The sequence below is a fragment of the Labeo rohita genome, chromosome 6 (genome assembly GCF_022985175.1).
Source record: "Labeo rohita strain BAU-BD-2019 chromosome 6, IGBB_LRoh.1.0, whole genome shotgun sequence".
NCBI classification, from domain to species: domain Eukaryota; kingdom Metazoa; phylum Chordata; class Actinopteri; order Cypriniformes; family Cyprinidae; genus Labeo; species Labeo rohita.
This window is the reverse complement of record NC_066874.1, coordinates 12,114,980-12,127,601: the sequence shown is the minus strand read 5'-3', so window position 1 is coordinate 12,127,601 and position 12,622 is coordinate 12,114,980. Positions and strand designations below refer to the sequence as shown.

Below are 12,622 nucleotides of genomic sequence, written 5' to 3'. Positions count from 1 at the left end.
AATTGGAAGAGGCAATTGTAAAATAGCTTAACACAGCTGTCATTTTAATTTGTCATCCTTTATTCTTTAACAATTCTTTTAACATATCTTCCCATTCTCTTAGCCCACAAGTAAGTTTACTGCCTGTTTACCAGAAAAACTGAATGGGTTTATTTTCCCTGAAGCAACCAAAACAAATAAAAACTTGATGTGACAGGGTTCTATTTGAAGTCGGAATGAGAGCTATTGCTATATACAAAATGGACAGAAACAAAACATCACATAAATTCATAAATAGCTCTGTGCCATGTGTGACATTTTAGATCCTCTCTCTTCATCGGAGCTTGGGAAAAGATGGCTAAGATAACAAATGGGCAAATATGCTACTCATCAAATTCATACAAGATAAGGGTATGTAAAAAATGATGAGAGAACAAAGGATCCAAAGAGAGAAATCATATCAGTGAAAGCTGACAGCCCAAAGAACATTTAAAATCGGAGCCAGTACATAGCACTTCTCATTCTGTTATAATCTGGCAGCTGCTCTACTGGACCTGCATTAAGAAAAAAAAATAAAAAAAATGGCAAGGTTACAAAAATTCAGATCTTAATACCAGTTAAATTTCATAATTCTTAATACAATCTCTATACCACACACTATATATATATATATATATATATATATATATATATATATATATATATATATAAGGGGTGTAACGGTTCACAAAAATCACGGTTCGGTTCGATACGACACAGTGGTGTCACGGTTTGGTATGTTTTCCAGATAATTTCTTTGATTTTTTTCACTTTTTTATTTATTAAAACATCAAAAAAGTATGATCTTGTTTTTTTCTTTTACTTTAAACAATGATGGAGCTATTCTTCACCCATCTTCTGGGGTTTATTTTTAGCAGCATATAAAACAAAACCTCCTTTATAACCAAAACCAAAAAGCTCCTGATAAAAAAAAAAATGTAATGTAATATTGTAGTAGTATTGTAGTTATAAACTAATAGAAGGACGTCCAGCTGTCTGTTGTCAGAGCAATCGCTGGTGCTTCGGCCAACTGGTTCTCTATTTGGGCTTTTGTTTTTCTGTACAAAGCAGGAATTATTATTAGCCGCTTTTCCACTATCGGGCCGAACCGTTCTCTTCGCTTAACCGTTCCGTTCCGTGCCGATCCGGGCTAGTCAGCACGGATACGGTTTCATTTTCCACTGTGGTGCCGATAACGGAACTCTTTGGAATGTAAATAAAAATGCCTTAGTCGTTGCCTTCTTAACGCAATTGTAATGTAAACAGAGATATGATCAGATATTTCTGTTTTTGGGACTTCGTTAAGTAACAGAAAAAAAGGACACATCTACAAGCAAAGCAAAAAATAAAATAAACAGGCGACGACAGGTATAACGTTACCAACAAATGCTGAGGGGATATGCATGCCAACGGAGACAAACACAGAAGGTAAAACCTTTCTGAAAACTAACACATTTATTGACAGTATTAATGCATGAGCTATGAACGCAGCGTAACAGCTGTTTACTTGGCTGTTTGATCAAATAGCGAGATTTCGCTTAGCACACACATTCTATGAGCACGGTTTGGCACGGTTGTCTATCCGTGCCGAGAATTCCGGGCCGAGAACAGTTTGTAATCGTGCCGTGCCGTACCAGGCTCAGGTGGAAACACAACTGGAACCATACCTGACCGTTATAAGAACCGTTCGGCACGATAGTGGAAAAGCGGCTTACACACTTTATTCTCTTTTATTTTTTTCAAATATGAAAAAAAAATATTTTTTTTAATTTAGATAATTTTTTTTATATATATATAAAAAAATGTTTACATATATATATATATATATATATATATATATATATATATGTATGTGTGTGAGTGTGTGAGTGAGGAGGTGTGTTCTCAACATTATCGTATATATCATCACTCCACTGGTTACTAGATAAATTTCTTATTTATATGTCATGCTAATCGAGAATACAGAAGAGAATTCCACTAAATATTTATTCACTCCAACACAGAATTACCAACACACAAAACGCAATATTAAATACAAAAATTAACTGACTCACCAACTGCAGACACAGCTGGGCATTTGTCATAGATGTATTTAGAGCAGACATCCCGGACAATCTTGGGAGTCACAGCCTAGTAAGAGACAAACAAGCAAAAATGTATTCATAAAAAGAAACAATGTCATCTCAAACAGTGCATTCACTCGGCTATTGTAGGTTTCCTAACATGGACAATTTACCTCAATTCTGGCATCCCACTCTGCCAATGGGATGCGGCGACCATAATTTAGTATGTGTCTGCCAATGTCATCACAAACAGGTGTAGTTCCTGAAAACAAGGAAAAACATAGTGTTTGTTTATGTATGTGTATAGGTATAAAGTCAATATTACAGCAAAAAGCATGTCTGTCAAGCTCTGCTGTCACTACAGTTTAAAGTAGAGGTGCACAATATCAAACAAATGCAATATCTGCAGCTGATGTACTTTTGCACAACATCAGCTACAATTAAATTACTATAATCATACATTTTTCTCCAACATCTCCAAAAATTGATTGGTATGTAACCAAAAAAGGAGACGCATTTAGCAAAGTTAAGACATGTTGTACTGTGAGGCAGTGTTATGTTGTTTTTGGGTTTAGCCACAATCATCTGCTGGAAATAAAAATACTTTGTTTTATAGACTCTGTGTCGAGTACTAAGAAGCGATTGCTTATTTACGAAAATATTTTTACTTACATCATATAATTGCAATTAAACCAGTTCAAATTCCATGTAGATTAGATTTTGAAATGATCCCCAAAGAGCTACATGATATGCTAACTTGGTAAAAAACATATTAAAGGGTTTTTACACACAAATACTTGCTGTAACCTTAATGAAACTAATGTGCTTGTTGTATAACTAGTAGGGAAGGCTCAATAACAGTGTCAATTCCAACAGATTTAGATCTATACCTCATATCATTAACAAAAATATATATTGCTAACAAGACTACTAGCTACACCAATTCCAATGAAACTGAAAAAATCTGATTTCTTTACTAGGACTACATTTTGATGCAAAGAGAGAAAAGGTATAGACTGTGTATAAAAGGAAGTATGTTTGAGTTTATTACCATTGAGCTGTCCCACTAAGCTAGCCTTTAAAGCATTCTTGGCTCGAGCCACATCACTCTCAGTTACTGTGGTGCACAAATTCATCCTATAATACAGAAACATCAAGAGCACATATATTCATCATCTCAAATACAACTATAAAACATCAGAGGACAATCCCATATGCTCTGTGTGTTATCTGAACTTACCAGGCATTCTGAGCCCAATGCATCATGTCCTCTATTTTATGTTTGTCTGTAACAAAATAAATACCCAGTAGGCCAGTGTCACTGTATGAAGAGTGGAAAGCCTGGAAACTGTGACACAGGTTCAGCTCTGCAGCCAGACGAGCCAGGCGGCTGCTTAAGTGCTATATACAAAAAAAAAACAAAAAAAAACAAACAAACAACAACATGTAACATTATTTCATAACCCTAAAGCAAAGCAACCACAATTGTATTTAATATATATTACATTACAATTTCTATTATGCTCAGTTAACTTGCAAATTAAACTTCCATTCTCATAAAAAAAAAAAACTGTGTGTATGCATGGCAGAATGCACGTTTATACTAATAAGAAAGGTAGGGGAAAATATTATAAATAATAATAATAATAATATCAACAGTGGCTATTATAAAAACTGAAATGGGATTTATAAAAATAAATAAATGGGATATCACTAAGATGAATTAAGACTTCACTAAGACTTAGAAAACTGAATGAGTGATTATTATGTAACATGATAACATTCATACAGTTGTATTGTACATAGACTTTATTGTTCATTTATGTTTAATTCTTGCTATAACACTAGTAGTAAAGTAGAGATTATCATTGCACGTGTGCTCCACGCTGCCTATTGAACTGAGGTGGCAATAGCAATCTGTTGATCCACATTGAAAAGCATTAAATCGGAATTTGGAAGCTCAGACCTTTTTTTAAGCACTAAGCTTATTGTGGTTTTTGGAAAGAAAACAGCATTGACTGAATGATTGATCTTGGAATTTAAAATGATTAAAAACACACACTCAAGTGTTTTTACACACAAATAAATGCTGTAGTTTGAATGACACTAAGATGCTTGTTGTATGACTAGCAGGGATGGCTCCATTACACTTTTTCCATTTCCAATACCTCATATTATTAATTTAGTTTATGACAAAAGTATATACTGTTAACAAAGCTACTGGATACAACGCTATAACAGTACCAGTTGAGTTACCAGTAACATTTACCACAACACATTTCAGGATTTTTCTCCATTTAATGGACTGCTATGGTGCCGAGTTTGAACTTCTAAAATGCAGTTTAAATGCGGTTGTAAACAATCCCAGCTGAGGAAGAAGGGTCTTATCTAGTGAAACGACTGGTTATTTTCATAAAAATAATACAATATATATGCTTTTTAATGTCAAACACTCGTCTTGTCTTGCTCTTTCCAAACTTTTTTCCGGTTCATGACAGTTAGAGTATGTCGAAAAACTCCCATCTCATGTTCTCCCTCAACTTCAAAATCGTCAAAAGGGTGTTTGATCTTCTTTGCATGTTCACTTTGCATAAACTGGGTCGGAACTTCTGCAGTGATGATTTTTGAAGTAGAGGGAGAAAATACGATCAGAGTTTTTCGACATACCCTAACTGTCTTGAATCAGAATACACAAAGTTCAGACAGAGCAAGACAAGACTAATGTTTGAGATTAAAAAAAGTATATAAATTGTATTATTTTTATTAAAATAACCGATAGTTTTGCTAGATAAGACCCTTCTTCCTCAGCTGGGATCGTTTACAACAGCATTTGGGATCATTTGAAGCCACATTTAAACTGCATTTTGGAAGTTCAAACTCGGGCCACCATAGCAGTCCAATATATGGAGAAAAATCTTGAAATGTTTTCCTCAAAAAAACGTAATTTCTTTACGACTGAAGACAGACATGAACATCTTGGATGACAAGGGGGTCAGTACATTATCTGTAAATTGCTGTTCTGGAAGTGGACTTCTCCTTTAAATACAAGGTTTTTGTACTGTACATTATAATGCAGTTATGCCCAAATTTACTGGCAGCATGTAAAACTTTGATTTTTGATTGTAGTGTTATTTTTTTTTTTTTTAGTACATAATTAATATCAGCCAAAACATTAAAATATCAACATCCTGCATCATGAACTCTTAAGATATATGGTATGAACAGATTAACACAGGAATGACAACTATGGGACACAATCACATGCCTGTGATTTGATCATTTCTGTGGGTGGAGGAATCAAAATGCGGACTGTTTTAATAATGACAATGTTTAAGCTCTATGTTCTGTTTTATTAAAACCGAATGAAATTCTCATATTTGATTATAATATCCCACTTCTAACTTCTAAGAAATGGAACACAGCACAAAGCTTGCTGTGCATTTTAGGACAGAATTTAGGTGAAACCTTTACACTGAATTTTCCAGAAGTCATCTTAATTGCCAAAGACTGCAAGAGGCATCAAGAATCCCTAGTTAGAATCAAATCACAAGGTACCAGTGTTAATTTAGTTGATTTATAATTTGATAATTTGTGTCATAATTTTTGTCAACAACATTTTTTGACTGTCGAAGATGAGACGATAACGAAACAAACTCATTTTAAATGACAAAAACTATGATGGAAATCTATTAACATTTTCATCAACAAATAAATGAGAAAAATGTTATGGAGGGACAATTTGGGAATAGATTCATTCAGAATGAATCTGCTGCATGGTTAGGAGGTTAGATACATATATACGAAGTGTATCATAGTCTATCGATCTATCCAGCAGGACATAAGCTAGCATACATTTGCTGCTCGTCTCATAAAACGTTAAAAAATATCTGAAAGTAAGAGAAGAGCAGATATATGGACAAATTTGACGACGCAAAAGAGAACTCAATTCGGTCTGGTTTTCTGAGCGCAGACACCGAAGCAGCGCCTCTCACACAGCACACAAGTACTCTTTCACCTCTCATGAACAGAGCAATAAACACAAAATGTTGTCGAATTGTCCGTTTTGACGAGTATTCACGTAAACACACTCGGTTACGTCTTGGCTGAACATAAACAGTTGGGAGAATATCGGACATGTATCAGTACATTGCATCCGGTTTTAAAGGGACAGCAGCCTAATTTAGTTGCTATTGTCTGTGGCATTGATGTTAATCAAGCAACAGAAAGACAGAAAATCATTCACTGTTCTTGACTGAATCACTTTAGTAGCCCTAATACAGATTAATCAAAAATCATTTATATAAATAAATAAATAAATAAATATGTCTGGTGAAAGCACGAAGAATGGTAAACAAGTTGTTATAAAGAATGCATAATTAGCCTATATAACCATTTGGTATTTCACTGAAAAGAAGAACATGTTCTTGTTTCTTTATAGGAAGTGGTTTCAGTTCATTTTAATATAAAAATATGTTGCATGCCACAGCAGTTAAATCTGTGTCTATAATGATAAAACCTTAATATCAACCCTATACAATGAGTTTGGTAATTTTAGAGAAATGCCTAATAAATGCAATTAAACTGTAACTAAACCCATTTGATTTTATTTGATAACTAAAATCGTATGACATTTAATCGACCAAAAGTAGACTAAAACTAAAACAATTCAGATGACTAAAATGTGACTAAAACTAAATGGCAAATTAGTCAAAGGACTATGACTGAGACTAAATCAAATTTTGCTGTCAAAATTAACACTGCAAGGTACCTGTTCCTATTTCAACTTCATACACACCAAACAAATGCTTAGGAGATAAAAATTTCACAAAGTTATAAACTAACCTTGCCACCCCCAAATGTGATGTCATAGCTACCAATGATGGAATTGGCAACCATGAGCGGGACAATATCAGGACTTGCAGCTCCAGCTCCCTCTACAGCAATAGCAACATGTGCTAGGGGCATTGCATCATCACGCATACGAATCTGAAAGCAAGATAAGATCAGACCAACATAAATGTCAATCAACTGAAACTGCAAGACACTGAGACCCTTTCATGCACACATGCAATTTATAAGTTACCTCACTCCCAGTGAAACGGCACGGGGACAGAACAGGTACAGCATCACCTTCATATTCAAAAGAAACGCCACTGAAATGCTGCTTAGCCAGAGCCACAAGCTCATCATGGTTTACTCCTGCAGTAGAACAAGGAGACAGTGTTTAAGCAATCAACTCAGCTTTGTGTGAATTTTCTATTAAAACACTGCTGTATGACAAGTTTGATAACTGTTCAAAAGTAGTACCTCCAGCTGTAGCCAGGACCATGCGAGGAGCTTTATAATGGCTACTGATGTATTCCACTAAATCATTGCGAGTTAGTGTCCTTGAAAATACAAAGAGAAAAAAATAAAAATAAAAATAAAGATTTCCATTAAATTCTTAAGGAATATGTTTCATTAGGTGTTTACATTTACACTAATTTTCATCAATCAGAATGAATCCAATCTGATATCAGATTTTGAAAGTTCTGTTAATATATGTATTACGAACAAATGGTCAGCACATACACAGTGCAAGCATAAGAAACATGTGAAATGCATCATCTTGAAACTATATGTGTACCTGGCATTGGCAGAGGGACCAAGAACACTATGGCCCAGAGGAGTACCCTGGAAAGCTGTAGCATGGAGCAAATCCAGGCAAACATCCTGCAAGCTACCTTGCACCTCTTCCAGCTCTCTTAGCACCACACTCCTCTGCTGCTCTATATCAGCCTCACTCAAAGATGAGCTCTGCACTACTTCTGCCAAGAGCTCCACCGCTAAAGGGAATACAAAAGAGATGACATTAATAAGAAAGAGCAACACTTACAGATTACTCAGAGAAAGACTACATTAACTATGTAAATATGACATACTCCATTCTAGAGCTCATCTAGATATATTAGGCCATTTATCTATCCACAGTAGCATGAAGAAACTGCCTTGGCATATTTTAATAGCTCATTTGCTTTATTTTCTAACCTTTAGGCAAGTCCTTGGCAAGGGTCTTCATGTAGTAAGCAGTATGTTCCCGAGAGGTGTATGCGCTCAGGTGAGCTCCCATAGACTCCACTGCCTGTTCAAGAGCGGACTGTGGGTGCTTCTTTGTGCCCTTGATCCAAGAAAGGTTTGGAATAAAAAGAAAAGTGTGCAAATTAGTGAAACAGCATTATAGCTTTTCAACTGCTTTCACATTACAACCAATTCCAATCAACAATATTTTTTCTTACTATAAACAAGTTCAGCATTTTACATCATGTGCTCTTAAGAAGTCCTAGATTTCAATCATTACTGCAAATGTCATCAGATTCCCTCCATGTGAACAGTCAGGGTGCATTCCACTTCACTTTTAGACACACTCGTAAACTTTCTTAAGCACTTCCTCCTGGGGGAATCCCTCCTGCCATTTTAATGTGCATTCCACTTGGTCAAGTTAACGAGGGAAGTTTATATGGACAGTTCCTTGACTATTCAATTTTGACAGAGGAAGAAACTATATTCATATATACACTTCAGGTAGCTCCATATACCACAATGCAACATGATTGTGACATATGCAGCTTACTGATACTGATATAGCCCAGACATACCTACAGACAAATGGAACGGTAATGTAAACAATAAATCCATTCCATAGTAGATTCCAGGTGATCAAGGGCTTAAGATGTTCCAATTCAAGCCACTGCAAAGGTCCTAACGTAAGCAATGTCATAGGTGAACTATCCCTTTAAATTTATGCCACACTTAAAAATATAAAGACTTTATTTTCCAAACAGCTAGAGATACCATCCTAGGAAAGCTAGTAAATATTACATTCACTTTTTCATTACAACAAATTAGCTTTTTTATTGAATTTAAACTGTATAAAATGTTCTGAGTGGTAACAGTCAAGACCTAATATGACGTGAAGATAATACAATGCTTCATGCCTTATCATGACATTATTATGAGGCAGCGATACCCGCCCTAGTAACGTTCATTTAGAGAGAATGAGACAAAGTAATGGTTTATGGCATACTTTAAACGCCATGTGCTCCAGGAAAAATCCAGCTCCATTATTCTTCTCAGACTCATATCTGCTCCCACAACCTATCCAAAGGCCAACCTGCAAAGCCAGACAGATGAAAAACACAAAGAATTACATCAGCAGTACATGTTGATTTCCTTTTGAGTTTCCTTTTGGTTAAACATTTAAAAGTGAAAAAAATTAAGGACAGTCATTCAGGCTTTTTCAATTCCTGTTATTTTTGACATATATAACATACAAAAAGTCAAATATTTATTTGACTTTTTTTTTCTGTTTACCAAATTAAAAATGTTTACATCTGTAAAAAATAAAAAATAAACAAACAAACTATTAAAAATATATATTTTTACAGCCTAAAAACAGATATTCACCGTGCATGTGGCCTGGTTGGTCTCTTCAGAGGCAATCCTCAAGCCATTGCTTAGAGTAGTAAGCCGTGTTTCTGGAGCTCCTAGCAGGCTCTGAGCATATGACACAGAGGCCTGTCCTCGTCTCAGAGACAGCAGAAGAGGCTGAAACAAAGAACAAGGTAGACATAAGACTACGGTGCAATTTCCTTGACTTAATTTAAAAAGGCAAGCCAAAAAAATAAAATAATAATAAAAAAAATAAATCACAGACTAATGCCAAGCAGTTGACCAATAAGACAAGATTTGGAAAAAAAAAAAAAAAAAAAAAAAAAAAAAAAGTGTTTGATTTGGCTCAGTAGCCAGAGATATTTTTAATGTTTTTAAAGAAGCCTCTTATACTCACCAAAGCAGCACTTAAAAACAATTATATTGTAAAATATTATAACAATATAAATGAACTGTTTTCTATTTTCACATATATAAAAACTTTATATATTCCTGTGATAGCAACGCTTTTCAGCAGTAAACACTGCTAATTGGAATTAGAGTTAAATTAAACTAAACTAAACAAAGTGAAAGGGGAGAAAATCATGTTTTAAAGCACCTGTGTGAAAACAAACCTGAGGAAAAAAAAAAAAAAATTGGTAATAAAATATATAGATTCATTGGGCATTCCAATTAGTTACTCATGGGATATATCATTTATTATATCAAGAGACCAGATTGCCTTATTCATAAAAACCAGGAGAGACAGAACAAAGCAGAAGAAAAAATACTCTTGCTACAGATTTACTTATATTATTTATTTTTGACCCCTACATCCTATATTTTCATGACTAGACAAAGTTAGTTAAGGTCATAGAATGTCATGTTGTGCAAAACTATACAGTATATATCTGAGAACTTGTAATCTATGTAACTGACTCACATACTTACAGAAAGTTCGGTCCCACTTTATATTAAGTAGCCTTAACTACTATGTACTTACATCAAAAAATAAGTACAACGTATTTAATGTGGTCATATTGCATTGCAAAACACTTTTGCTGCTATTGAGGTGGGACATGGGTAAGGTTAGGGAGAGTTTGGTGGTATGGGTAGGTTTAAGGGTGGGTTAAGGTGTAAAGGATAGGTCAACAGTGTAATTATAAATGTAATTATAGAAATTAATAACAGACGTAATTACAGGTAGGTATTTTTTAAATCTAAGTACAGTGTAAATGCATGTATGTACACAATAAGTGCATTGTATCAAATTATTAATTTCAATGTAAGTACTTAAGTAGTTAAGGTCACTTAATATAAAGTGTGACGAAAAGTTCTTTATTACCAGTAAAGAAAATCAGATTTCATGCCGTTTTGTTGTATTATTGCATACAGAGGAGGACAGCACTCAGTCTAGCGTGTTTCTGTTTTTTTCATTAAAATGAACGAAAGGAAAATGTTACAAACAGTACGAAATTATACCCTTGATGACCTCAGTTTAACAGTTACATAGTATAAGTCGAACAAATAATCTATATGTCTCCGGGTGACGTCAGATTTCAATGACCTTGTCAGATCAAATTTCAGGTTAACTTACCTTTAACATATAGAATAAAAAACACATAAGTGCAATATTTAAATTTTTTACAAGTTACAAAGTGACTTGCTTAAAGAACAGTTTATAGCTCGTCTCTTGATCCTTAAAGCTCCAACACGGGAAGGAGATCTAACCTTTACTGTATCTGAGCTATCAGCTAGCTCCCCGGCATTGGCAAGGCCAATGAAAGTCACTGCGACTACGGAGATCTACTGGTTACTATCCGTGTATTAAAATGTAATGTTTGAAATTCCTAACGCTGGTATAACATTTTAAAGCCATGCAATACGTACGTATCCAGCTTTGGCAAGAGCTCGATTCACTTCCCCAGTGATCCGCCACACAGAGGCAACCATCTTGTCCACAGTGTGCACCACCACCGCTGACTGACTTCTTTCTCTTCTTTCTGTTTAACGGTGGTTCGCAAACCTACAAAGCTCAGTACCGCCACCTTTTGTTACTTCGGACCAGTTAGCATGGACTCAACCCCCTGGTGGTGGCCACAAAAGGCATTGTAGGCTGTCACTGCGTCAGACCGCTCTTTAGGTAAAATCGCTGTGGGCCTCCCATTGGTGTGGGTCCGGGAATTTTTTTTATGACTTCAAAAATCAGTCAAATGCAGAACAGAAATATTGAGATTACAGATCACTACATTTAACCCAGGTGCATAGCATATGCAGGGTATGCCATATGGGCTTTTAATTAAAAGGAGGGAACGCGTTCTTAATTTATGCATGGTATAAATAAATAGTCTGCATGTCATGTGCAGGGCTCTGTAATTTTCTTGTGTGCATTTGTTATATTGCTTCCACAGAACTGCGTGATGTTTTAAAATTACGTGCAAAAAAAAGGTTAGTGTAAGGTTAGTAGCTAGCTAGTTAAAAAGACTGTATCACTGTATCAAAGTCTGTGGCAGTTAACTGACTGATTTAGGAAAATAATAAAACAATGTTGGCAAAGTTATATTGTCTGTTCTGAGGTTATGTTATGATTGTTATGCTATTAACAAGCTGTTTTATTGATGATTTTCAAACACTGATTGATTTATTACATGAGACATTTGTTTTATTAAGTTGTCTTCTGATATTTATTTGTTCATTTCATGCTGTAACTAGTAGAAAAAAGAAAAAGATGATTAGTTCACATGCTGCTTGAGGCAAATACAGTGATCTCACACCACGTTAAAGAGTGGAAAAACACATTTATTGTTTCTATTTTGTGATAAAATTCACAAAATTTAAAGCACTAGTCTCAAACTCAATTCCTGGAGGGCCACAGCTCTGCACAGTTTTGCTCCAACCCTAATCAAACACACCTGATCCAACTAATCAAGGTCTTCAGGATCACTAGAAACTATTAAGCAGGTGTAGGTTGGAGCTGGCTGGAGCTAAACTGTGCAGAGCTGTGGCCCTCCAGGAATTGAGTTTGAGACCACTGATTTAAAGGATACAATTTGTGTTAAATTAAAAGTAACAAAACGCTAATTGCAATCGATGAGTGACTGGCGCACAAATGATGAATAGACTTGAAAATGTCA

The 12,622-nt window shown here is 35.1% G+C and overlaps 1 protein-coding gene across 1 annotated transcript; it reads right to left on the bottom strand.

Moving 5' to 3' along the window:
* Window positions 1–39: 39 nt before the first annotated feature.
* Window positions 40–11,546, bottom strand: LOC127166820 (cytochrome b-c1 complex subunit 1, mitochondrial). Its single transcript, XM_051112402.1, has 13 exons — window positions 11,379–11,546; window positions 9,525–9,665; window positions 9,145–9,231; window positions 8,109–8,238; window positions 7,708–7,906; window positions 7,389–7,468; window positions 7,165–7,280; window positions 6,924–7,067; window positions 3,322–3,482; window positions 3,133–3,218; window positions 2,255–2,343; window positions 2,073–2,148; window positions 40–533 (listed from the first exon to the last, which is right to left on the bottom strand). The coding sequence occupies exons 1-13, from the start codon at window positions 11,439–11,441 to the stop codon at window positions 469–471; spliced, it is 1,437 nt and encodes a 478-aa protein (XP_050968359.1). The 5' UTR covers window positions 11,442–11,546; the 3' UTR covers window positions 40–468.
* Window positions 11,547–12,622: the final 1,076 nt, after the last annotated feature.

Bases quoted from the DNA above. Each gene is read 5' to 3' on its own strand.
- LOC127166820 (XM_051112402.1), bottom strand. From the start codon at position 11,441: ATGGTTGCCTCTGTGTGGCGGATCACTGGGGAAGTGAATCGAGCTCTT. The intron at 9,232-9,524 runs GTGAATATCTGT...CTGGCTTTGCAG, and splicing joins CCAACCAGGCCACATGCACG to GTTGGCCTTTGGATAGGTTG. The intron at 3,483-6,923 runs GTTAGTTTATAA...TTTTGTATATAG, and splicing joins TCACATTTGGGGGTGGCAAG to CACTTAAGCAGCCGCCTGGC.